The sequence below is a fragment of the Paralichthys olivaceus genome, chromosome 20 (assembly GCF_024713975.1).
Source record: "Paralichthys olivaceus isolate ysfri-2021 chromosome 20, ASM2471397v2, whole genome shotgun sequence".
In the NCBI taxonomy this organism is placed as follows: domain Eukaryota; kingdom Metazoa; phylum Chordata; class Actinopteri; order Pleuronectiformes; family Paralichthyidae; genus Paralichthys; species Paralichthys olivaceus.
This window is the reverse complement of record NC_091112.1, coordinates 2,361,141-2,386,813: the sequence shown is the minus strand read 5'-3', so window position 1 is coordinate 2,386,813 and position 25,673 is coordinate 2,361,141. Positions and strand designations below refer to the sequence as shown.

Genomic DNA, 25,673 nt, shown 5'->3' with positions numbered 1-25,673 from the left:
TTTCTTTTTTTTTTTTTTTTGCTCACTGTCCTCCGCCTTGTAAACGACTGCAGGGTGACGGGTGCGGACAGAGCGGCACTTCTGCAATCGGCGCTGTTAAATGTGTTTGTTTTTAGTAACATCCGGATCTGTCCGTCTGTTGTGGCGAATATAAAAGGAGGAAACAAACAAAGAAGAGAGGGAGGTTATGAAAGGAGCTCACCGCCTTCAAATGAGCCAGAGAAATTCATTCTATCTACAGCTGTACAATTCATGCTGCCTTGCTAAAGAGATGGATGCGATTCCTGTCACTGTACCACACAAACACACAGACCCAGTAAACCCCATTAAAGACTTAGTCCTGGCACGGGGGGGGGGGGGGGGGGGGGGGGGGGGTGTGAGGTGATTCCCTGGAATTTACTGGCACTATGAGGGCGAGGAGGCATCGAGGAGGCAGTGTGCAATTCCTACGAGATATTAAGAGTCAGCCCCCGTCTCTGTAGGGGCACTAGTTTTTAAATCCGAACTCAATATACAGACTAAGTTTATCTTGTAGTGTTGTAGGTCACAGAGGAAACACTGCTGCGCCTGTGTTTGACACCGGGCACACGGAGGAGTCAGAGGCAGCACAGGCACGCACGCGGCCACACCCGCAGAAGTTTAAAACTCCAAACGATCTCCGTCCACGAGAGCGTCGCATCGCCGTAATGAAACTCGTGTCACGCGACCGATAAAAACAGGGAGCGGATTGTCTGTTCAGCGGTTGGTTAAAAGGAAACAATTACGAACAGTTTCTACGTCAAGGTAGAGGATTGACGAAAAGCGAGTTTTCAAACTGTAATGGTTACAGCAGCGTTTTCAAAAAGGTCGGGGCAGTGTGGACGGAAGACGTAGCAACAAGCGATGCCTGTTAACAGCAAAAAAACCTGTTGTGCACGTGTAGCCCGGAGTTTCATGGTTTCACACAGACCATAACGTCTGGAGGCTCAGAGTCACCGACTCTACAAACACCTTCACCTTGTTCTTTACTTTCCTGTGAACATGTAGGAAAATATTTTGTCTGTTGAATTCGAGGAGCCGGTGACGTCAGTAAAAAAAAAAAAAAAAACAACCGACCGCTCCTTTAATTATTGCACAAGAACTGCTTCCTGCGTAAGACACATGAAGTCATGTTGATGTAATAACCTAGTTCTCTCCGTTTGATTTCCCACAAGGCATTATGGTCTGAATAAAAATATGAAACTTGTAGCCGAGCCTGTGTGTGTGTGTGAGTGTGTGTGTGTGTGTGTGTGACGCTCAGCAGCCTGGGTTTTCCAGAGACAGCTGTGCCGTCGCCCTCTGCAGCTCTGAGCTCGCTCTTCGCTGGGTGGGAGGTGGTGGCAGCATCAACCCCAAAATAACACCCCCTCCTCCTCCTTGTCCTCCCCCATTTTCTACCTCCCCTCCTCTCCTCCCCACCTCCTCCGTCTTCCCCTCCACCTCCTCGTCTCCCTCGGCCCTCACTTTCTTGTCCTCCGCCTCGTCCCTCTCTCCGTCCGCCTCCATCTTCTGGTCCTTGCTCCAGCGGCGTTTGAAGCGCAGTTTGAGCGGGATGCAGCGCGAGCCGCCGGGGCTGATGGGCGCTGCCTGACCCGGCTCGCTCTTCAGGCCAATCAGAGGAAAGGCCAGGCCGGCACTGCCAATGGGAGGAGTAGCAGGAGTCTTGAAGACCTCATCGTCATCATCGTCGTGGTTACTGTGTGGCGGGAGGGGAGCAGAGCTGCCGGTCCCGTTCGCTTGGTGATGGTTCTTGAGCAGATGATGATGATGAGGAGTTGGGGTGAAGATGTCTCCTTCGTCATCCTCGTTGTTATGATCCATCTCATCTTCCTCACTGATGTCAGTCACTTCCACCTCCTCTTCCGACTCGATGTCAGATATGGGCTCCACCTGCAGAGGAAGAATATTTTACAACATGAAGTTTTATTTTTACGACTCTGACCAGATGTTCATCATACTCACGGCGTTTGAGGGAAATTCCTCAAACCACATCTCCGTGGAAACACACACACATCCTACGTGTGCCAGCGGACTCACCTTGATCTTCGGCGGCCCCGCAGCCAGGACAGAGTTATTTATCTGCCCGGAGCCAGTGAATGAGGACGACTGGCTGGAGGAAGATGAGGAAGCAGAAGCAGCCAATGAGCTTCCCGAATCCCTCTGTTTGCGCCCGAGCGGGGGAGGCTGCAACTTGAACTTGAATGGAGATGGGTGCTGTTCCTCTCCACCTCCTGCGTGATGGCTGAGTGAATGAGAGAGCGACAGGGGCGCGTGCAGGTGGTGAGTGGCCGGTTTCTCCAGGGTGGGGCGGTGGGGCTGAGGGATGATGATGTTGGGGTAGTGGAAGAAAGCTCGGGGGCTGAGGTGGTAGTTGTAGACAGACTGGGTGTGGGCCTGCAGGTAGTGCTTCATATCCTCTGGGTTGAAGGAAAAGTGGGAGCCCATCATGGGTGAGGAAAGGGAGGGGGAGGGGGTGTAGGGCAGATGGGGGGTGGGGGTCATGGACAGAGCGGGGGACAGATTTGGGGCCAGGAGACCCCCGGGGCCGGGCAGGGGGGACACAGGGAATGGGGACAGAGACTCTGGGTGGACCCTTGGGGCAGGTCTGGGGAGCCCTGCTGGGTAGACCCTGAAGAGAGAGTCGTGAGGCATGCGGTGAGGAAGCAGACCCCTGAAAGCCCTCTCCGGCCCCACACCTCGCTCATCCACCCCCACGGCCTCCTCCAGCTCCGAGTTGGTGGAGGTGCCATCGCTGCAGTCGCTCACAGAGCCCCGAGCCATGCGACGGGCCACGCTGCTGAACATGCCCGGACTGCGCAGCTCCTCGCTGGAGGAGAGGACCTCTGACGGCGTGGAAGGGGGGAAACGGAAGTGGGTGCCTCCAGTTGGCACCGGAGGGGCGCTCTGAGGAACTCCTCGACCTGCGTGGAAGAAAACATTTTAGTTTAAGTGATCAGAGAATGAAATAATGATGGAAACAGGAAGTCATGAAAATACCTTCAATACAGAACAATAGAGCATCAATGCTTTTGTGTTAGAGGTCGTCAAAGCGATAAAACTAATTTCAAATGTTCAATACAAACATCTTTACACCTATATAAAGGTATATATACCTATGAGAAAATATGTTTATTATTTCATCTTTTAGTTTTGTACAAACCAGCTTTTTAAAGTGAAGAGAAAAGGAAAAGCAACAAAAGAGAGTAGGTCACTTCTCTCATAACTCCAAGTATTTTACCCTGAGGGTCACAGACACACAAAGAAAACACTGGGTTACACAAAGCCACAAGTTCCCTTCTCTTTCAACCCCTCCTCCCTCTCTCTCTCTCTCACCAGGGAGACTGTGGCACTGCAATAAATTCTTGGCATCTGTGCACGTGCCAGAATTCAATATTGGAAAAGTCGCTCTTACTGCCATCACAAACATGGGCTGGGTTCCTCTGTTTTTTTCCAGTACCGCTGAGTGCGTGTGTGGTTCTGTCTTTTTAAGAAGCGCACATCTCACAACCATGTGTGACAACAACGGGATAAACTGTGTGTGTGTGTGTGTGTGTGTGTGTGTGCATCGATCCAGATTGACGTGGGCATGTGTGTGTGGGCGTGTGTGTGTGTGTGTGTGTTTAAAACCATCATATGAAACCATCATATCACAACATGTCAGTGTGTGGGCCACATCACACAGAGGCTATAATTAAAGTTTCGTGCCGCACTTATGTCACCAGTATCCAAAGCTCCATATGGGCTGTGTTTACACTGGGTGGCCGGGACCAGAACAAGAGACGACTTCAGAGGAGGGAGAAGAGGACGGATAAACTGGGACGTGGCACATGGATGTCTTCGAGGACACACAGACCGGCCTCTGAGTGGTGGCGTGTACGTACCAGAGCCCATGTCGATGAAGGGGTAGTTGACCAGGACTAGTTTGTTGAAGTTGAACTTGTAAGTGAATCTCTTCCCTTTGGTCTTGTGGAGGATCCTCTTGTTGTAGTAGTATCTGAAGAGAGCAGAGAGAAGAGGGTTATCTTCCTGTCACCACGTTTAAATGCTCATCCCGTCATCGGCAGCCACACGTTCAGTTAGGTTTCATCGTGTTGATCTCGAGTCATCACAATAACACTGAATATACATAACAAATACACAGATTGCTCGATTATTAGGGAATAGAGAGAAAACAGAGATGATACAGAGCGGCGTTTAACTGGGAGGAAATCCTGCAGCATGTGTCGCTCCGTGACCCACAGAGATCACTGACGTGCTCGAAATAAATGTGGTGAGGAACTACCATGTGACTGTATTGTGCTCACCTCCCTTTCAGGAGCTAAAAAGGTTCCCACCTCTTCAGTCCACAACTCGTATCAATCATTAACGACCAACTAATAAAAGAAAATCAACAATTCCTCTTTTTAAAATAACATAAATCACACTCAGCTTATTTTACCTCTATTTATTTTACCTCCGCTCAGACTCCGTCTTATCCAGGCGGCTCCTTTGGTAACATTAGTGCATTAGTCATTGTCAGTGCACACAGTGATGTAGAGGAGTGAACAGTAAGCTGTTGACAGCTCATCTCAAAGATGATAAAATGGCTCCCTGTGACTCAGCGATAGCCTGGGGACCAAACCACATTCATATTTCCTTTAAATAAAAACATCAGTGTCTCTCGGTCCATCGTGGCCACTTCATTCTGGAAAATGTAAAACGATATATTCATAATTTCTAGCTAACTGGTAGATGTGACGATACTTCAGAATGCAAAGTATTACAAAAAGCAAAACCTCAAGCAAACGGCTGAACCTGAACTCAGTACTGAGATTCAGTGACTTTTACTAACATAGGTGATAATTAACACGTACATGGCGAGCAGGCACAACACCCTGCACGCAGAGAAATAAAAACGTTACACACACGCACACACTCCAGAAGGTAAACAGAAATATTTGTGAGTGGGTGTTAACAACATCAGGCCTGTATATGCAGGGACGCTGAAGGGACATGTTGTTCGCAGACGTGTGGAAGGATGGATGGCACTTTGAATGAGTCGTAGAAAAGGCCACGCACGTACATGCGAAGAGAACACACACACACTCTAACAGTATTGAGTGAATGTGTGACAGCCCGCCTCGCAGACTCGGCCCAGGCTTGTTCGTGGCCTCCTGCTCTTTTAGCACCAGCTTGAACTTGCTTAAAAAAAACTTTTAGCGTAAAGACTCAGCCTCCTCTTCGTACAGATGTCCGGGAAACACACTCACGGGCCTGGAGACGTGCCCGACTCTACACACATGTGCTTTATGTGCTTGACTGAACACACATGCAAACCAAAGGACGCTCACTTAAAAGACGCTGAGAAGCATCAATCAAAGGCTTCACATCTAACAGAGACAGAATTTGCCTCCACATACTTCAGACTTAATTAACAGCCCTTCATTTATATGGAAGGATTACAAACCACACAAAAAGACCTTCACAACATAGTTTGGCTCCAGCTGCCCCTTGATGTTAAACACTCACTGCGACCACAGAGAAAGCGACTGCGTCTGTATAAAACTGACTGTTAATATGCTGTTAAACCTCTGCGGGCTCGACTCCGTCTTAACGATACAAGTCGTTTAATTTAAGCCTCTGATTTGGGGATCTGAGTTATTTCTGTGCATTAAAGGCTTTTGATATGTTCTGTATAACTAACTTTGTCTCTAGATATAGTGTATAGTTTACCTTCTTCAACTATAACATTAACCGATGGTTAAATGTTGAACAGCTCTGTGATCAAAAACACGTTTATACATCATCTCCTGCCTGTTTCTGAAAACAGCGCATGTGTAAATGTATTGTTACGTAAAACAGTAAATCAATAAACAACGTGTTACATCAGCATATTGTCTTTTAAGTCACAGTCTAATCAGTGAAGGGATGCTCAGTGTATGTATGCAATATATATATATATATAAAATCATGTGTGTGTAAGTAGAAGATTAAAAAAAAGGTTTAAGCAACAAACAAGACGCAGATGGGCTGGAGGAGGGCTGACATATAACAAGGTGTTAAGTGTACGTGTGTGTGTATCTGTGCGTGTGTGGTGACGAGGCAGTGTAACTAGTCATCACCATGGCAAACTATAACCCACACCAACCTACAACACAGGCGGCGACACCGATGACTGGCTGTGTGCATGTGTGTGTGTTTGTGTACATGATGATGGGAGATCAGGCTGCTGTCTAAATAAAGCTCCGCAGCATCCCACATGTCCTCCGTGGAGCGGAGAGGTGTGCGTTTCTAAATCCACCGCCACCCGGGAGTTTGAGCACGTCGTGCAGATGTGCATTCACAACAAAACACCAGGTCGTTTCTCTTTGTAACTTCCACTCTGTTGTAATTAAGCTCTTATGAGTATTTACACTTAAACAAATACTGACGACAGAAGATAGATTCATTTCTTGAAAATGAGCCCGTGACCTGTGAACAGAAAATTTAAAAGAGGAACAGAAAGTACTGCATCATTAGCTAGCTTGACAGTAAAAAAAAAAAAATGAATTGTAGAGGAAACAACAAACACATAAGAGAAAAGTTTCCTCAGCTTTCTGTTCTTCAGCTTCCATTTAAAACAATTTTAAACGAAGTGCAGCTACCTCAGCCAGGGCGGTTACAAACACGACGAAACAGATTTTCATGAAACTTGGTGGAAAGATGGCGACACGGGTCAAGAAAGATTTGGAAGACTGTAATGTGCACGTTACCAAAGTTTCCAGCATAATTCACATCAAATGAAACCAGAACAAGTGTTCGCCAGATTAAACCGTAATTTAAATAACTGTAAGTTGCAGCCCCCAGGTAAAAAAAAGAGAATAATCCAGATAAAGCTGATTTAAATGTGGGTTCATGTGTTGGTATATATTTTCAGCCGCTGTAACGTAACCTGTGGTCTGTTCTGCTGTCAGATTACCACAAATAGACTGGACCCATTTTAAAATCAGTCTTGTACACTCCACTGAGTTTATCACAGTTCATCTGGAGTTCAAAACAAAGAGGACTCTAGTTCCTGAAACACGAGGCCGACATGATGAAACCATCTGGGCTCTTTGACAGTATCCGACTCGTCTGATATCCACTTCGCGACTTGAACACGAAGCCAAATAACTTGACTTTTGTTTCTTTCAACCCGTTTCATCTGCTGTCCCTCACCTTAGTGCTCGGCTGAGCTTGTCATAGTTCATCTGGGGTTTACACTTCCTCGCCCCCCATAAGCGGGCCACCTCATCTGGGTCCTTGATGACAAACTCGCCATAGTCTCCCTGCCAGGCGATGACGTCATGGTACTCCTCTTTCCTCAGCAGCTCCAGGATGAAGTGCCACAGCTGGATCTGTCTGGATCCCGGGCTCGACTCGGGCTTGTAGGCCCATTCCGGAAAAGCAAACCCTGCGGGGACGAGAGAGGAGGGGTCAGGTGGAGGCAAATTCAAAGAAAGGAAGGAAGGACGCAACATGAATACAAATGCGAAGGTTGTTTTTTTTTGTGTCTCTGGGAATAAGAATGAGACAGAAAATGTAGTTTCAGTGACGTGGATGTGGCAGCTCGGGGAAAGAAGTAGGACAAACAGTTATAAGTGTTGTCTGGGGCATTTGTGAAGGGATACAAGACATGAGACTGTTTGGAGCCACAGATTTAATACATACATTGAAATCTGAAACACCTTTGGGTCTAAGGCTTTCCTGAAAAGCTGCTCTAGTGGTTCCAGGAGCGCGCTGATCGCATTAATAGACATTCACAAGCATTTCGGCTAAATCTGCTCCCACAGTCTGCAGTCATATCAATCTTCACTGGTATCAGCATCAAAGCTGGAGAATCAGCGCTGTTATTACAGATTAACAGGCCTTGAGATACGAGGAGACAAAACATAAGCTTTGGTTTTATAACTACTATCTGAACACACACACACACACACATACATACATGAGCGCGTGCACGCACACTATTATCCAACAGTTAAAAGTATAGGCTTTGTGTTGTAAAGCAGTGGGTGGCAGTAAAAGACTCAACAGCACTTCAACACAAGGCCAAGAGAAAAGGCTGAATAGCAAAGGCATAGTGCACACACGCACACGCACACACAAAGACACGCACACACAAAGACACACACACACACACAAAGACACACACACCTCATTAGGACCAGATGTGCCTTGGCAATCAGGCTGAGAAAGCTGAGGATGGGAAACATATGGGCACAATATAACAATGCTGAATTTTGTGTGTGTGTGTGCGTGTTTATGAAACAGTAAAAAAAAAAAAACCTAAATACCAAGGTTACACTGATTTTCCCACACTCCATACAGGCCATCACCTGCGCGTACATTAAAATGACAGCGACCTGCGAACGACGAAGTTCTCAAGGTTGACGGACTTCAACTCCGGTGAGATCTGGCCGAGTGACATAATGATGGATAGAATGAAAATCGACGCATCGTATGTTACGTGATCTAGATCTAACGAGAGCCAAGAATCCGACACGTTAAAGTAGTGTTTTGTTGCTTTGTTTACGTTGCACAGGAAAGTGCTACGGGGAAGAGAACAGCACATCACAACGACCACATAAAAGAACAAAAGACCAGATGAAAAACAGATAAGACGACATAAAAACTACAAAAAAAAAAAAAAAACTTGTAAAAGAGGTGAAGGAAAAAAAGATGACACACCTGGCAACTAAACTCCAGCGTTAAGTGAACTGTATCTAGATATTGTTCCCAGATGGTGATTAAATCAATTATGACTTTTTCCATTATTTACACAATATGTGCTTTCGTGTGTTTACACGGATTAGACTCCTTTTTTAAGAGACAAACAAAAAACGTCAGGTGTCCCTTTTATAAACTACGCAGCGTCCCTGATATTAACTTTTCAACACATTGTTTGGGTCATGAGGAAATTAATCTGACACCAGGTCAGTTCGAGTCTTTCAATGCAACAAAGACTTTAATGTTGCTGCTTGAAAAACTACTGCCGGTGAATCACAACATTCCTGCCCACAGAAAATAAAAACTGCACTTAGAAATAGCCTGACTTTGCAGATATCAGTCGCAATTTACCGACATGTTCCATTAAATTTCGGACCGCGGAAATGCATGCGTTAAGAAACTTGGCAGGAAATTGTCACGTGTTTCCCCTTAACCAGATACAGATCACATTTTAATAGCAGGTGTAAATGGAGACAAAGTGAGTCATGGAAAAATTAAACAAACTGAACACGGTGAAACCAAAGTCCACCATCAGGTGTGCAGCTGCGTCTGTTAATGTCACTAATACGAGGCAGCGGCAGAAACGGACTTAAAGAGGGAAAGACAACTAACGACGGTTGTTGACCTGAGAACTATGAGACGCCACCGAGACAGAGACAGACAAGAGACTGAAAAACTTCAGAAACAGTCTTGAAAGACTGAGGAATTAAAATACAGGAAAGTGATGTCCTAACACTTGAAAAATATCTTACAAAAGACGTCTTATGGAGGAGAAGAAAAAAAAAAAAAAATCCAGAAAAACAGATCTGCTCCTGGTGACTAACAAACCACATGCTGCTATCTGATCTCCTATGGTGCTCCGAGATTGAGCCCAACAACAGACAAGCTGGCTGCAATAGTTGATAATGGCCATTTGAAGGCTGATTACTAATGGGGGTACAAGCTTATGATTCACACACACGCGGACAGCGAGGCTGTTGTCCGCGGGGACAGGTTCGGCTTTGTGACACAGACACAACGCGGCTGAATGACGGGGTACGCTGGTGATTAGTGCAGTAAAAAATAAAAACACGTGTACATCCACATGCGCGCAAGCACACAACACAGGAGGAGTGCATTAAATTAAAGTGGGCGGACTAATATCTCTCTCACACACAAAGTACACAAACACAGGTTTAGTGGGGAGAGGTAAGTGGGTTCATGCGTGGGTGCACAGAGCACACAGACAAAGGCCACAGGAATAGCAACCATGCCCACTGCATGTGCGTGTTGCAGATGTCCCTGCTGACTCATATCTTGTTCATTTGTCGTTCACAGATTCCGCCTTTCTCCCCTCAACACCACTGCCATCTCTTTTCTTGCTCTCTTTTCTCTTTTCATCTTGTCCCTCCCTCGCTCAGCCTCTCCTATGACACATGGTCTCCTAGCAACAAAAGCTTTTAGCGCTAAAAATAAACGGCCGAGTCACGACAAACACAAAATATGATTCAATTACAGAAACTTGCCAGTGGAGTTAAGAGTTGGGGCGCAGATCCAGGGACCTGCGACGTGAGGGTGCGATCTGTCTGACCGGCGGAGACCTCTCGGTGCAGCGGCGGCTTCATTGCCTCGTCCCAAAAGCACTGACGCACCTTATTTTAACTCCACTCAGGTGAACTCAAGCTTTAATGAACATTAACAGGACTCCAAAAATCTGTGAAGTGCGACCTCTGCAAGGCATCTACCTTAATCCACCTTAAACCTGGTGGTAACAGTTTTGTGCATAGTGGAAACCCTGAGATGTTAATACAGTAAGTGACTCACTTACTAGAGATAAACTCATTTCCTGGTTATCTGCAGCCACAACTTTTAATATATAAATCTCTTAATTCCTATTGGTGGTGTTTGAATTTTATAGATGCAGCCACAAAGCATAAACGTTACGCATCATCTGGTGTGTTAAACACGACAGAGGGGGAAGTTCGATATGATGCACAAGGCGTGACTTGTTATCTCTTCCTCAGCATTGCAGGAGCGCAGTTATCTAATACGTTCTTATTCAAACTTGAGCTGCATAGAAAGCGTCTTAAATAGGCTGTTTTCCTGTGTTGTGTAAAACTGGCAGAGCTTTAACAACTTACTGGACATGTCACTTAAATGTTATGTGCAGGAGTAAAATGAGTCTGTGGCGCTGAAAGCACAAGAGGTCTTGGATGCGGAGCTGCGAGTTAGTGAAAACTGGAGTAGACAAATGAACCCAGAGGGCCTTTGTACAAGCTCCGCTCCAGACAGGAAGAATTTCTGATTGTTAGAGGCGAAACGCACCATTTCAGGCCTCGCTGGATTCTATATATAGCCAAGAACAGGGAAAGAAAAACTCATTTACTATTAGGCTGCACTCCTGAGACACCTGCGTTTTCATTTCCAAGAGAAACACAGGATCTGTGCAGCAGCAATCAGTGGATGAGGGGGTTTTAACTCGCTGGTCTGCTTTTCTTAGGCGCTCTGACGTCACCACTGTTGGAATAGCGCTTGTAATAACCGATAGCCATCATTAGGGTATTGTCCAGAAGGCCTGCAGCCGCTGAGACTAAACACAAACGACCTCCTCTTGTACTTCTCTTTCGCTCTCTCCCCCAACAACTTTCTTTAACATGGTGTTCCATCTCTCCCCCCGTTTATTTTTCCCTCCCTTCCTCCTATTCTTTGGCGGCTCTATATTTAGCTGCTGCAAAGGTCGGTCCGTGTCTGTCTGCAGGGTAATGATTCAGGGGCACGGCGACCAACACATCGAGGTAAGAGGCCAGGCTAAAAGACCGGGGCCTAGCTGGCTACTGAAAACTGGATGGGGATTTTATCAGGGACGGGATCAGGACAACACAGAAAGGCAGGAAATAAATGAGTACAGAGCAGGAAACAGGGAATCTCCGCTGGGCGTAAATGGTGCTGGCATGTGCAGTGGAGAAAAACACACAAATACAATCTAGATTAAAAGAACGTCAAATAAAAAAGTCAGTATTGAGCTATATACATTTTGCAGAGGTGGCCCGCTGATGCAATGTCCTGGAGTCCCAATTACTCGACTCTGCAGAGGGCGTTTGATTTTAAGCAACAGATACAGAAAGCGGAGTCGCATAGCAACACACAGCCAAGGTGAAACAGAAGAAACAAGGTGGATTAAAGTAGCTAACATTGAGGCAGTGTTTTATTGTATTTACTCTGACTGCCAGTGTACACTGCACATGCACCACCCAGGTGGGAGAGCGGACAACCCCACCCCTAGGTTCATACAAAGACCATTTTAAATCAACTCAGTTTAAGAAGACGAATCATGAACTGTTCAAACTTGTTTATCTGGATTTCCATTTTTTTTTTTTTGCTTTGCTGTAAAAACGACCCATGTACAATGCCGGGATCACAACAGACAATCTAACACAGCTTTACTGAGGAGTTCAGGGCCTCAAACTGCTGTTTAAAAACTCTCCGCGCCTCATTGAGGCAATCTCATAATTACCCTTAAAGGATGGAGTTAAGATTCGAGGAGCCAGTGGCTTAAATCCAGGGAGGAGTCCGAGACACAGACGGGACGAAGAGGAAATCAGGTGGAAGGGTAAAGTGGAGGAGGAAGAAGATTGAAAGAGAGAAAGGGCAGAAGGAGAAAAAGAAACACGATCCAGCAGAGATCAAAAGCAAAGGAGGACGCCGTCTGCAGGTGCACGGCATAAACCTTCACCTCCTTTCTCACATGATCCCTCCATTACATAAGATTTATGGAGAGACGGGTCGGAGTCAGGAAGGAAAGGAGGAGGAGGAGTAAAGACTCAGAATCGCTAATAATAACTATGAACATCCTTAAACTGAGGTAGAGATATATATCTGTGTGTCATCTGAAATGTGTGTTTCCATGATCATTTCCAAACCACTGAAGTTAGAAGGAGGGAAGGCGTGATGGAAACAGAGAATAGCAATGAATAAGGGAAATGACAGATAAGTGTACGGACGAGAAAGTCGCCTGAAGATAGATGCTAAAGGAAAAAGTGGATGAAGATGAAACTAATCATTCCAACAGTGGGTGTAATGCACCTTTTAAACTCGTTTCAAGTCTGTGTTGCTCTGACTAAGTGGCGAGAGACTAAAAGCTAAACACTCCGTTTGCTACCAGTGGACTTTCTGTTATTAACGATTTAAATCTGTGCAGATGATGGATTAGGCCAGATTTGCTGGCAGGTTTGGGAATACTGCTGAGGCTTTATATGACCATTAATGAAGTGGCTTTGCATGGCTTAAATCAGCCCGCGGCTTCTGTTGGGCATGATGCGGTTTGTCTCGGTGCTCAGAAATCCATCTTCCAAATCGCTTGTGCTGTGAATGCTGCTTCCCGTAGACTGAGTTAAGTTTCTCCATCGGGGACGAGCAATATTAAGAGCGCAGACGGCTAAAATGCTGTGCATTCAAGTCTACAGAAAAGAGTAAGGACACCAGAGAAAGGGGAGTTTGACTGTTTGCCACAGCAGTAAAGCCTTGGACTGCAAAGAGAAGCCTTTAAGTGTATAAACCGTCTCTGCTACAACTGAGACAGTTAAGCTGCTCTAATCTGAGACACGGCGGACGCCTACACCTCGCCAGACAGAAACCTGTCGCGTCCTGGAGAACTCTGCGGCACCTCGGAGGCAGCCAAGGCTGTGATTAAGACAACCCCAGCTTGGCATGAGTGTGTCTGCTTGAGGTTGTATGTGTGTGCACACATTCATGAGTCAGTTATTATACTCAGATATGAGGGTAACGTCCCATTACACTCAGCAGGACTCCTGGGTCACAAAGCTGTTTCAAAGAAGCCGGAATTGTGTCACTGAGGCAGTTTGCCAACAACATTTAATGGATACAACTTTCTAAGAGACGTTGACTTATAATTTAATTACTTCTGGCTCCAAAGAGAAGGTAAAATGCTGAACAGACTAAGTGCTGGGGAACTTTCACAGGAAAAGATGATCACTGTTGTATGAGTGAGAAGCTAAATCCTAAACAATCACTTCATCGTCTTTTAGGCCACAAATGTCTATCTCTTAATCTGCAGCGCCTGAGCCAAGGTTGCAGACTCAGAGAGAAAGTGCACATACATGCATGCACACGTGCTCTGAAACTCGTCTGGGCATGCTTTCCTTCCAGAAAATGAAAACCCTGTCAAATATTTAGCTGTAATGAGCTCCTGGCTACCTGACTGCATTGCTGGAGATCTCAAGCTTTCTTCCGTCAGTCAGACTGGAATCTGTTTGAAAGACAGTGGCTGTGCTCGAGAACAAATCACTATATAGTGATTAACCATTTTGTAGTGGTGTCTGAATGTTCAGTAAAGTTTTTAAATACCCTATATAGTGCACTTATTGTTTCCCAGGAAGCAAGTTTATTTCTACATTTAAAGATGATGAGTCAATATGTTTTTTAAGTATTAATACTAAGTGTAAAATTAAAAAAATAGAATTTACCGTGGGGTTTTCCACTGGTTTCTAACTTGTTGATTACGTCATAATCCTCCAATAATGACGTCATTACCTGCACATAAAGAAATGTGCAGCGTAGTGTCCGAAGTTTTACTCCTCCCGGTGAGCTCACTATAGAGTGCTCTGTATATTAGTCACTATATAGTAAAGTGGGGAATAGTGAGTGGGTGATTCCGGACACAGTTGCAGTGTGTTCGTGTGCACAAATGTGTGTTTGTTTTTGTGTGAATGATAGTCAGCGAGGAATAGAATAAGAAATGGAAATAGAGACAGTAAAGAGAGTGAGATATGTCTCAGACCAGAGGTGCATTGAGGCAGAACAGATTTAGTTTCTGTTGCACAGCAACACACACTGTTGTGCATGTTTATGATACGTGGTCTGCAGGAAATAAAGCAGGCTGACACCCTGCTGAGCGAAGTCAACCAATGTTAAGTCCAGCGAACTGGCCAGCTCCACGCTCAGGCAGCCGCTGGGCTGATTAACGGCATCAAACCAAGAAGCCGGCTGGCAGAACGAACAAGACCACCCTTCAACTGGAGGACTTTGGTCAATATCACTGCAAGAGGAAGTACCATATGTCCTGAGGTGCAATCAAGGGGGATACAGAGGGGCTTGTTTCAGAGGCGTCTGAGTAAAAGGGGATCTAACCATGAACGAACATGAATCCTTTTCACTAAGGAAAGAGAAGGAAAAAGAGGAGAGGAAAAATTTATATATCGGTTTCAATGTCTCTCCTCAGAGAAGCATTCACATCTTACACTGGGACTAAATTACAAAATCTGACTGGAATGGCACTCAGTAAAGTGGTTTAATCAAACCGCACCACGTTGCACACACTCAAACACATCAGTCCCATAAATGCCTGTTTTTCCACCAAGATCCATAAATAAAAAACGAACCGCTTTGTAACATTTGCACTGAAAAGTGAAGAAAACAACCAACGGACAAGTAAAAACTTAGATCCTGGACAGAGGTCTAAACAACATACAGAGGTCTAAACAACATACAGTCCTTTTGCAACACTAACAATAAAGCTTTATTCTCAATGTCCTGAATCCATTAATTCATGACTAAAAAAACCATAAATAAGAGAAGTCGTCATACACTGATGGAGGCCACTGTGGAGCTGCAGTGATTTGCTGTGTGGTTGGTGTTTGACAAGTCTTAACCATCAAACTGCTCTTTGTAACGTCCTCAAAACCATGACTGACAACCGACAGACAGACAGACAGACAGACAGACAGACAGACGAGGCCAACAACAAAATTTGGTGACTTCAGCTGTTGGACTGAGACGTGATCACTAATGTGCGCACACACACCGCTTCATAAATACACACATGCACTCACACACACACGTGTCACAACAGCCCAGAATAGGACCGTGGCTCCAAATGCAGGAAGCTTGGATGAGTGACTCATTCCTCGTGTTCCTTGCCAATCAAATTTCATCTCCTCTTTTCAAACCCTTCACTCTCCCTCTTTCCCAGAAGCTAACTTTCCTCTCAGCATCTTTCCACACAGACAAAGAGGCTCCACCGTTGATTACAAACTACTCGGACAAAACAGCTCGACAACGCAAGAGGTCGGGTTCAGTGATGCGACTGACGTTGATGAAAAGGGAAAAAATGTCTAAATACGTTTGAGGTCATAAAACTTTAGGGGCAGTGTAACCACACAACACGTCCGGGGGGGTTGAGAGCAAACATGAACCAGGAATATGCATATTTGATTAACACCTACATCCAAAGTATCTACAGGGTTTCCTTTCACAACACTGGCCACTATGAGAAGTCAAATCTAAGAACTACTACTTTCGGACACGAATCGAGTTCCCGGCATTTTCCTGAAGTTTTACCGAAAGGGGACGTATGTGAAAATGCAAATTTTCGACTCTAGACCTTTTCCTGCCAGCGCCCACGGTAACGATGTCTGGTAAAGGTCAGGAGGAGCACATGAGGAGCAGGAGCGTTTCTGGAATAGTCTCAGTGAGCAAGTGGGGATGTTGATGACATTTCTAACATTCCGGTTGGTCGAACCAGACGACTGAAAATTTGACCTTGAGCTCTGGGAATTTTTAATAGACCAATAAAACTAATATTTACAGATTTATTGATTAATAGAGACACAAATTGGCACATTAACAAAATAAACACTACTTGCAGCAATTAAATGAGTATGTGTTGACTCATGCGCTCTGCTATCGTCAAGATACCAGTCAGCTCATGGTCTCCAGACGACTGGCGACCTGTTCACTAACACAGTGAATTGTTGTTTAATAGACTTAAAGAGTCAAACTGTGAAAAGGTCAGACCAGTCCACCCTCAAACTTATGATCCCAACTCTGCATTTTCTTCTCACCCTGAACATTAACATTTCGTATTTCAGCCAGATCTCAAGTTCTGAGCATCGAATATATGTGACAATCCAAGATTCGCTCTGGAGGAGGGTGTCCGTGAAATTCTTAATAACGCAAAAAACAGCCCGATGAGGGACTTTCTACATGTGTGATGTCTGGGTGTGTTAGTCAGCCTTTCCTCATTGGCAGAGCCACCGCAGTCCTAATTCTTCAGTCTATTGCATTAAAGCTGGGTCTTCCCGTCTCTAGACTGTGTGGCTCGCTCCCTGTGTAAAAACATTAAAGACACAGGCATGACGGCGTCACCGCAGGGAGATGGCAGCCCAAATGAGCAAGCCGTGCTCGCTAGCTGCAGAAAATTAAAAGAGTGTGTCTGTGTGTTAATGCAAGACAGACGTCACCCATTTCCATGGCATGTGGGGGGTCTAGACCCCCCTTATACAGAGCGCATGCTGGGAGTGGGCGAGATGAGCTAGTGTGTGACGGAGTGACTGACTTTCACGTTTCAATAAAACACAGAGCGGGCTCATTCATCACTGCCACGGGTCTGAGGCTAACAGGGACGCATAGCTACTTAGGGACGGGTCTTTGAACTTAATAAATTCAACGTGTAGAGCGATGCTGCTGTTTAATGTGTAATGAATCGGCATTCTTAGACATTTAGATCATTTATGTCAATTTTCTCATTTATTAAGTCATCGAAAAAAAGTGCAGAGACCTTTTTTCGATTGCCAAGATTTTTCAAGAAATCAGCTTTAAGATGGGACGTCAGCTGAGTCCGAGACCGGCAAGGTCATAAACAAACGGACAGACAGGCAGACACAGCAAGCTTGACTTTATGACAGACTAATGGTGCTGACCTGATCAAATGGAGCCAACCTTATCGCTAATGTAATTTATGACCTACCTTTGAAGCAGCTAACAAGACAAGTCCAAACCCTACACAGGCTCAAACAGTCTCTGCAGCTGCTTTCAGTCATTGTTGAGGCCAGAACTGCACATAACTGTCATGTGATTTGAACAGAGGCCAAGATTATTAATCATTTGACGATATATTGTAATTGCAGAAGTACAGAAGTGCAAGAGCGTGTTTTTAGATCATTTGTACAAAGGGCAGTCAGGTTTTATTAGTCATTTTAAGATAATGATTCATACTGATTCATTTGTAGATTATTTCCTTGAGTAATCAAATTCTTTGTTCCTTAAATTAGTCAAATGAATGAAATATTGATTGAAGATTACTTTTTGCTTATCTAATGATTACCTATTCCATTGATTGATTTATCCTAAGGTTAACTCGCCACCAAAATAATGTTTCTGGACCATTATCTCACTTATTTTACAAATAAAACTAAAAGAGATAACTCAAATTAAAGTTCAAGAGTCGTAAAATTCCTCCCAACTGAAAAAGAAGAGTTTAGGGCAACAGATACTGATGAAACAATAACTCCAAACCATTTTATTAAATATATGAAATGACTATTGAGCAGGAGATGGAGACAATGTGCAAATTTGTTAAGGCAAGAAAAGTAAAACTGTGCTTGTTTGAATGTGGGTCTGAGAGAGGAGCGAGGGTGTGTGTTAAGAAAGGAAAGAGAAGGTGTGAATGTGTGGTTTTTTTTATGCAATCAGCTATTTGTTGAAACAAACTTCCTATATCTCAGGTTTAAACGCTGTGACACATCAATCACAGACACACCACAGATTGCTGCGAAGTCCCAGGGCAAGTTGTGACAGTCATTAGAGAGAGAGAGAGAGAACCACAGGGCTCCCAACAGACTGATGACTGAAGCAAACAACAGAAGAGACACACCGTGCTCTGCTGAATCCTTCCGTCTCTCACTCAATCTTTGCCTCCACAGACCTTTCACTCGCAGACAAGATAGTGGAAATGGAAAAACAAAACTCCTCCAGCTCTCCTGGACTTTAAAAAAAACCCAGTATAATCAAAACAGTTTATTTAAACTACGGCAAGAAACTTAAAAGAAGCGTACGGCAGATCACAGATTGGAATCAAACCTTTAAGGTGCAGTTAGAAAGCGATGTCTCTGATCCACAGGCCGCCACGCTGTTTTAACAAGATTAAACTAGATTATGTCACCACAGCAGGCAAAAATGTTAAAGGACATTTCAAACTAATACTAACTTCAAAAAAATGTCTCTTTCTTAATTCATCCGTAGTTTATGTCAATGTCTTTCCACACAAAGCCGGGTGCTGCTGCCTCTCGACAAAGGTAGAGTGCGTGTTCAGGGAAAACTCAGCTTTGGTCTGCGGTGATTAGAAATCAATTGGAACTGAGCTGGAGCAAACTGTCACTTCTATATTTAAGAAATGTGCCTTTCAGACGGTGTTCAGACCCACACCAGATGTGTCTTAGCTTTGGATTTAATTACCCTGGGCACGAGGGGGAGCGCTCCAATGAATGATCTTTCCTCTCTCCGCCTGCACAGTTGCTGCCACACTGGTGCTTGAGGTGTATTTATTTATTTGCCCTGGAATCTGGTTACTGTGGAAATCATATGTAAATAAATATGTACAGAGAAGCAAATGTCCACAAATGTAGTGTAGTGTTAACAAAAAGTTTTCCTGTCAGCCTGTAGGAACTCATGGTTCACTGAGGAGCATATGGTCACTGCCACAAAGGTCTGGTACCAGTGCCTACGGACAGCCACCCGAATCAGCGTCAGGCCCAATAAACTTCAAGATTTCAACAGACACTGGGCTGCTTGTCTTGAATGTCTACCTGGAGCTATATAATCAAACAGTTTGACTTCAATGGTGCTCGACTTCCAACTGCGTCTTCGTGGCCGTTTAGGTGGCAGCACGCCCAACAGAGAGGGGTTTGTAGAAATGATTATTTCTTAAACTACCTCGGATCAAATTTATGTGATCGTGAATTAATTGTGTGGCATTTCTGAGAACGGGTCATGTCACATTTTCAATCAAGCAGCGTTGGGCAGAAATGCAGGTGTAAAGCCAACAAGTGTATGAGCAGGAAAAGTCTGGGTTGGATCAACCACGTCCAAACAACCACAAAACCAAACTCCCTGGAACCTGTTGGCAGGGACTTCTCCCTCTGTGACTCCTGAGGTGGCCGCTTTAGAGAAAATGTGCCCAATGTATTTTGCATCATTTTACAAATGGGTTCTAAATGAAGACTTTCCACTGGTGTTGCCATGCACTGCCAGTGAATGCCACACTTAATTTAAAAAATCCTAGATGCTGCCACCTACTGCAGGTCCCTCTAACTACCAGAACATAACCTGGCAGGCTACCTCTAACCACTCCTTTCAGCTAAAACCGGCTCCCTAAAAACATATGGCATTCGGTGGATATTTTTGCTCTGACGGCACATTGGTTGCAGCTACTTTTGCCCTGGCAGTGGCAGTGTGGGCAGTATTATACAGTCATACAAGACCACACCTAGTCTGTCCCTTAATTCCTTTTGCAGTGCATATAAGTCAGACCCGCATGTCGGCAGAGCCCTACCTCCATCCTTATGACGCCAAACCAACCAGGGACACCCCTCCTTCTCCACGAGCCACAGATGATAGCCATAACACCGCACACACCGCTTTCAAGATTGAATGACTCCAGTCAAAACAGCCAAATCACAAACCTGCCTCTTCACCTGCTGTACTCTCTCAGCCTTGGTTTGATTCAAAAACTCCACAATTCAAGAGTAAACGCAGATTTTTCAGGACAAAGGTTTTTAGATAGGGAAATGGATCAACACACATCATGTCCGAATTCTTTTCTCTAACATATTAAGTTTATGCAAGAGAGATTAATTTGTGCATGGCCGAATAGCGCTGCAGCTGGTAAGCCAGAATCCTGTCAGGTGTTTCACAGATATCGGTCCCGCAGCAGAAGACTTCCTTATCTGCTCGGTGAAGCGAGTTGTTGGTTCCACTTGACCTGCTCTGTCCTTTCATGAGCACTGTTGGAGGTCGACCGTCAAAGAGCCAACGCAGATTCACCCAGTCATAAATACTTGAATACTTAGCGAGCACATTCTTTGAACTAAAAAGCGGTACTGCAGCGTGTCTGAGCCGGGCCTGCTCTTCTGTGAGAGATACTGCTCAGGAACACATTGGCTTTGCAATGTTCTAACACCAGATAATTTAATGGCAAATCCCCATGTCACATGACAAATGTAGCTTAAAACACTGTAAACAAAGTGGTGAGAGCTTCTATTTTGATTGTATATTTATATGAGTGCTGTGAAGAACTGTCTAAATCTAGACAATGTGGCACCATGATAAAATATTATTCAGTTATCTATAACACCAACATCAAAGTCTGGTTTCCATGTCAGAATTTCAATCAAAGAGCAGAAGCCTTTTTTTCTTGGAACTCAATCTGATACAGATGTTCAGCAACCATGCAAACACAGATTCATCATATCAGTGGCCTGGAAATTGTGTTGCAGTCTCACATTCAACTGGTCGGTCAATAGACTCAGACTAAATTCTCATTGGTCAGACAATCAGTGGTGATTGATGCTTAACGAGAAAAGCGCTTCATCAGTAAACTTCCAGGATTAATCTATTATGTTGAGCAGAGTCAGACTTTTCCACTTTTCTGCAAAACTAATGACTTTTTAAAGATGTGATCATGGGGACCTTCACCAAGGATAAACTTGGGGGAAATAGTTTGGATAAAGCTAAATAACAATAACTTAGAATGGAAGGTCTCTTATTCAACGTTTACTGAAGGTTTACTCAGTTTCTGCCCAAACCAACATGTATGTCTTAGATTAATCTCTAAAAATGTTGAGCTATCACAAGTTTGCCAAAGGAATTCAAATAAAAAACTAAATGTTGAACGTTTGATTCCAAAATTAGATGATATCCAGAATCAGTGAGACCCACAATCAAAAAATGATTAGGCACCCTCAAGCAAATCCCAGCCAATAACTTTTTATTTGATATAATTACATCACCTAGACATGGATGTTGATGAGCAGAGTGTAGGGCCTTCCTGTGCGTGAGGCCCTGGTGTTTGTTTGGCCAGCAAGTCCTGGCTCGTGTAACGTGTTGTCTCTTCTCTGAGCTTTGCATGGGTCACAGAAGCCACCGTCCATACACACTTCCAGGAAAAGAGGTTTGACATCACATCAAGAGATGATCGCAGCAACGTTGACCTGTGCTGCCGCTTTGACAACACACCAGAGAAATGTTGACGTCACTCTGCTGTAGTTTTTCCAGGGGTCTACTTGGCCAGACTCAGCACAGTAGTGGTTTGGAATGTGATCAGGTCAACCTTTGTGTTAATTTGATCAGTGGCAGTAATCACACATGTGGAAGGGAAGCCAGGGATGTACAGCTGTAGTGTGTATTAGAAAGGTGAAACTGAAAATGTTTCCAGCCTGACTGGTGCTAGCAAAAATAAAAGATATGGACAAACGGCTTTCTCACAAATAAAAATACAAACGGAGAGCTCCACAAACTACCATGAAACCATTGTTAATCCTCTTTACTTTGATCTTAAGTGACAATTAGCAAATCCACTGGAAGCACGTGACACCACAACATCTCCAATAAATCCCAGAGAGACAGGGTGTCCCAAAAACACAGCGACTGCAAAAACCACATCTCTGCACATCAGTCGCCAGCACCTCTTCTCAAACTTTCCCTGAGACAAACAACTTGGCCTCGACTTGTTGTGTAATTGCGTCGTCTCTGCTGCTGAAGCCAACGGCTTAATTCAGTATAGTGGTGAGACAGTAACACAACAGAGCCCTTCCCAAAAGAAACTAACGTCTTATTTTTCCTTGAAATGAGGCCTGGGCTCATTAGCGTTGGTCTAACCAGTGTTATTAGAGCTATTTGAATCTGCATAAAGACGTCTAGCTGCTCTTCCTGTGATTGCATTAGACTGAGTCAACTCTCCAAAACCAAATGGTCTTCCTCAAGGGCAATTTGGTCTCACGGGTAAAAGTCAAACACTCATGTTGTTGTGACCACATCAATGCCAGGTAGAGCAGCACGGTGACAGACATATGGGCACACACACACTTAAACTCACAAACATTAAAATACAGTCACAGTCGTAAACAGCAGCCCAGTGCTCACCAGACTTAACACCAGCTAATTGCTCATGTATGGTTCCTTTCACTCCACACACACATGCTCAAACACACACACACACACATTGCTTAGCATGCTGGGTCCCTGGTCTGTCTATAGCTGTGACGTCTTACATGTGGAGCGTTGTTGATATAAGGAGTAACACAAGTGGAAAATTGGAGCTGGTGGGGCCAGACTGCTGACTTCCTGATAGGAAGAGAGTGGAGGTTGACCCATATATATTTATATGCACACGTATGTATGTGTTTAAAGCGGTTAACAGGCTCTGACACCACGAGAGACGCACACAAAAGGCCTGTGTAGCTCCGAGCATCATGTAACATGGATACAGATTGTTGGTATTTTGTGAAAATAGTTTTGTCAACTATAACGACCTTCGTCAAGGTCCAAGCTCCATTCAGAGTGATTGTTTAATTCCTAGAAACTCAAGGATATGACTCAGCCAATAAATACAAGCAGTGAAATATATAGCAAGTACTGAAAACTCACTTCAGAGCTGGGCTGTAACTTCTTTAAACCAACCATAGAGAGAAATAAAGTACACAATAACATAGAAATAGACAAAAGGGATCTATTCTCTGCTGTGTGTGTGTGTATATACAGGCCATTCTACTTTTATTGCTGCATTTCATTGCTAATCTGATCCCTCCGGAGAGTTTTATTTTGACAGTGTATTCTTGCCTAAATCAAGGATGTATAATTGCAAGTTAGGTATTTTCTGCATGATGAGCTCCGTGGTTGAGATCAAAAAAGGGATGTTTCATGGGTCACTGGGAAAGCTCTGAACGCTGGAGTATTTTGGGGCCGTGGCAGTCGAATCTGTTCATTTCCTGATGGAGTCTTGTGCCCCTGTGTGTAAAAAGTAGCTTGAGTTTTAGCTTGATTGTTTTGAGATATAAAAAGTTTATCTCAGGCAGCACTGAGATTTGAAGCCATATTTCTAATTATGACGTTGTGTTGTGGTGTGGCATTCCCCTTTTAAAACATCCATTATGGGAACTGGATCTCTGCCTGCCCAAGATTACCACACAACGCTCCTGACTAAACTGAGTTTAAAAGCACCTAAAAGGCACAATGGAGGTGAAATCATACCCCATGGATGGAAAATCATAATAATTTCTACCAAACCAATTACACCTTCAAATAAAAAAATGTACGGAATTTGAAATAGCATGGCCTTGAGGTTTCTGAGTAGTGATCTATTCAAATTCCAGAGGCAGGTTTGGTAAATCTTTAAATACGCAGGTAAAACAATCCGCTTGGATGCGAGTGTCTGAAGTGTCAAGGGTCAAACAGGTTTACTTGCAAAATGCCTTTCAGGAAGGAAGTGGTGTAAACAAAGGAGACAAAGTATGCTTCTCCGGCAGCAGTCAAGTGAGCCATGTTGTGTTTCTGCATCACAGCCAACAAGCACTAAATCACCCGAACTGATCAAGTGCAAAGTTCCCAATCCAATCACGCAGCCACTTTCCACTTCTCAGTGATGAAAGGAGACGTGTGTGGGCTGACACCTCCACCTTAGAATAATCACAAATGCAAATGTGCCACGACCTTAAATCACACACACACACGAGTAGATTATTTTCTTCTTTTATCAACCACAGACGTTTTAAACAACTTTCTATCAGAGGACTTTCCTGCAGGAAAATGTAAATAAAAAAAAGCATTTATATCACACGGTGTGTTGTTCTGCTTGAGCTCAGCACCAGTGTGGGGGATCTGCTACCAACTTGACTTTCTTCAACTTGTTCGTCCATTGAACGAAACTTATTTTGACCTGAATCTGAAACCACGGAGCTCCAGGAGCCGGGGTCAGGGCTCTTTTAGCCCTGACCCCGGCTCCTGCACACGGATCCAGGAAATTAAAGCTAACTCCACAGTTTGTTTAGCACCGTAGCTTGTGGGACATGCGCTTAAAAAAAAAAAAAAGTTGATATAAAGTTGGAAGAAGCAGTGTTAAAAGTTTGTTCGGATTCGCCGGGTGTTAAAGGGTAAAGCCCCGCGGAGGGGCACCGACTCTCCGGGTTTACAGAAACCACGGGGGACTCGGATGGATCCACTCCAGCGCCATAATTTTGTCACACTTTCCCTGGAGCTCGTTAGCATGCTAACCCGCTAGCCACTGAAGCTACAGGCGCTGTTGTTTTCCCGTGAGGAACAAATAACACCAAAAAAAAAATAACAGAAAAAATTAAAACGATGATTTTTTATTAGATGCATGTGACCGCGACACTCACCGGAGTCTCCCGGGGTTTTCATCTCCGTGGCCGTCTTCGGTGCGTCGCCTCGGTCACTTTCCCCCCGTCGACTGGTAACTTTAGACGGTGGTTCGTTAGCTAGCTAGCCCGTTAGCAGGGTTAGCCGTGACACCCCACTCCCTCCTCCGGTGTTGTTCGCGCAAGAGGCTCGCTGAGGGGAAGAACCAGCCCCGAGCTCGGTGCCTGGAAGTTGTGGCGGAATCGGATAAACACCTCCGTTAGGCTCCGGCTTTTCTCTCCGTCTCATCCACGTTGGCTGAAAAACTTTTTTCTGGTTGTTTTTCAGGACGCGAGTAAAAAAAAAAAAAGTTGCCCCGAGGTCTCCGGAGGAGTACGGGGGGGGGGAGGAGGAGGAGGAGGGGACGATCCCGGTCGCCCCGGTCCGAATGGCGCAGAGTCGAAGTAGTTTGGCGGAGTCGTGCCGCGGTCGGTGCTGCAGCGACGGAATGCGACGGCTCTAAGCGCGGAGCCCGAGTGTGGTGGCGACGTCGCAGGGTCGATTCCTCCTCCACATCACCATCTTCATCACCACCGCCGCCACCATCATCATCATCATCATCATCCTCCTCGGTCCAGAAAAGCGGCGCTGCCGAAAGGAACAAAAGTACCGGTGCCAACTCTCCCTCTCTCTGCCCGCTCCCTCTCTCTTCCTCCGGCTCACACTTTCTTCTTTTTCCACTCACTCGCTCACTTCGTGTCCGCCCCCCCCACCACCACCTCCTCCTCCTCCTCCCCCCCTCC

General features: G+C 44.9%; 1 protein-coding gene across 3 annotated transcripts; it reads right to left on the bottom strand.

The window, feature by feature from the left end:
- erf (Ets2 repressor factor) lies at positions 1–25,648 on the bottom strand. 3 transcript variants are annotated; one of them, XM_020104583.2, is made up of 6 exons: positions 24,912–25,648; positions 7,195–7,429; positions 3,900–4,012; positions 2,056–2,939; positions 1,483–1,908; positions 1–136 (listed from the first exon to the last, which is right to left on the bottom strand). In XM_020104583.2, exons 1-6 carry the CDS (start codon positions 24,931–24,933, stop codon positions 113–115), a joined length of 1,704 nt encoding a protein of 567 aa, XP_019960142.2. In that variant the 5' UTR covers positions 24,934–25,648; the 3' UTR covers positions 1–112. The 3 variants fall into 3 exon arrangements, with proteins under 3 accessions (XP_019960142.2, XP_069372118.1, XP_019960141.2); XM_069516017.1 differs by having other exon boundaries at positions 1,438–1,908; positions 24,912–25,621; XM_020104582.2 differs by having other exon boundaries at positions 1–1,908; positions 24,912–25,621.
- Positions 25,649–25,673: the final 25 nt, after the last annotated feature.

Excerpts from the sequence above, each read along its gene's own strand:
- erf (XM_020104582.2), bottom strand. The coding sequence starts at position 24,933 with ATGAAAACCCCGGGAGACTCCG. Across the intron at positions 7,430-24,911 it reads GAAAACCCCGGGAGACTCCG|GGTTTGCTTTTCCGGAATGG; the intron begins GTGAGTGTCGCG and ends TCGTCCCCGCAG. Across the intron at positions 4,013-7,194 it reads AAGCTCAGCCGAGCACTAAG|ATACTACTACAACAAGAGGA; the intron begins GTGAGGGACAGC and ends TGCTCTCTTCAG.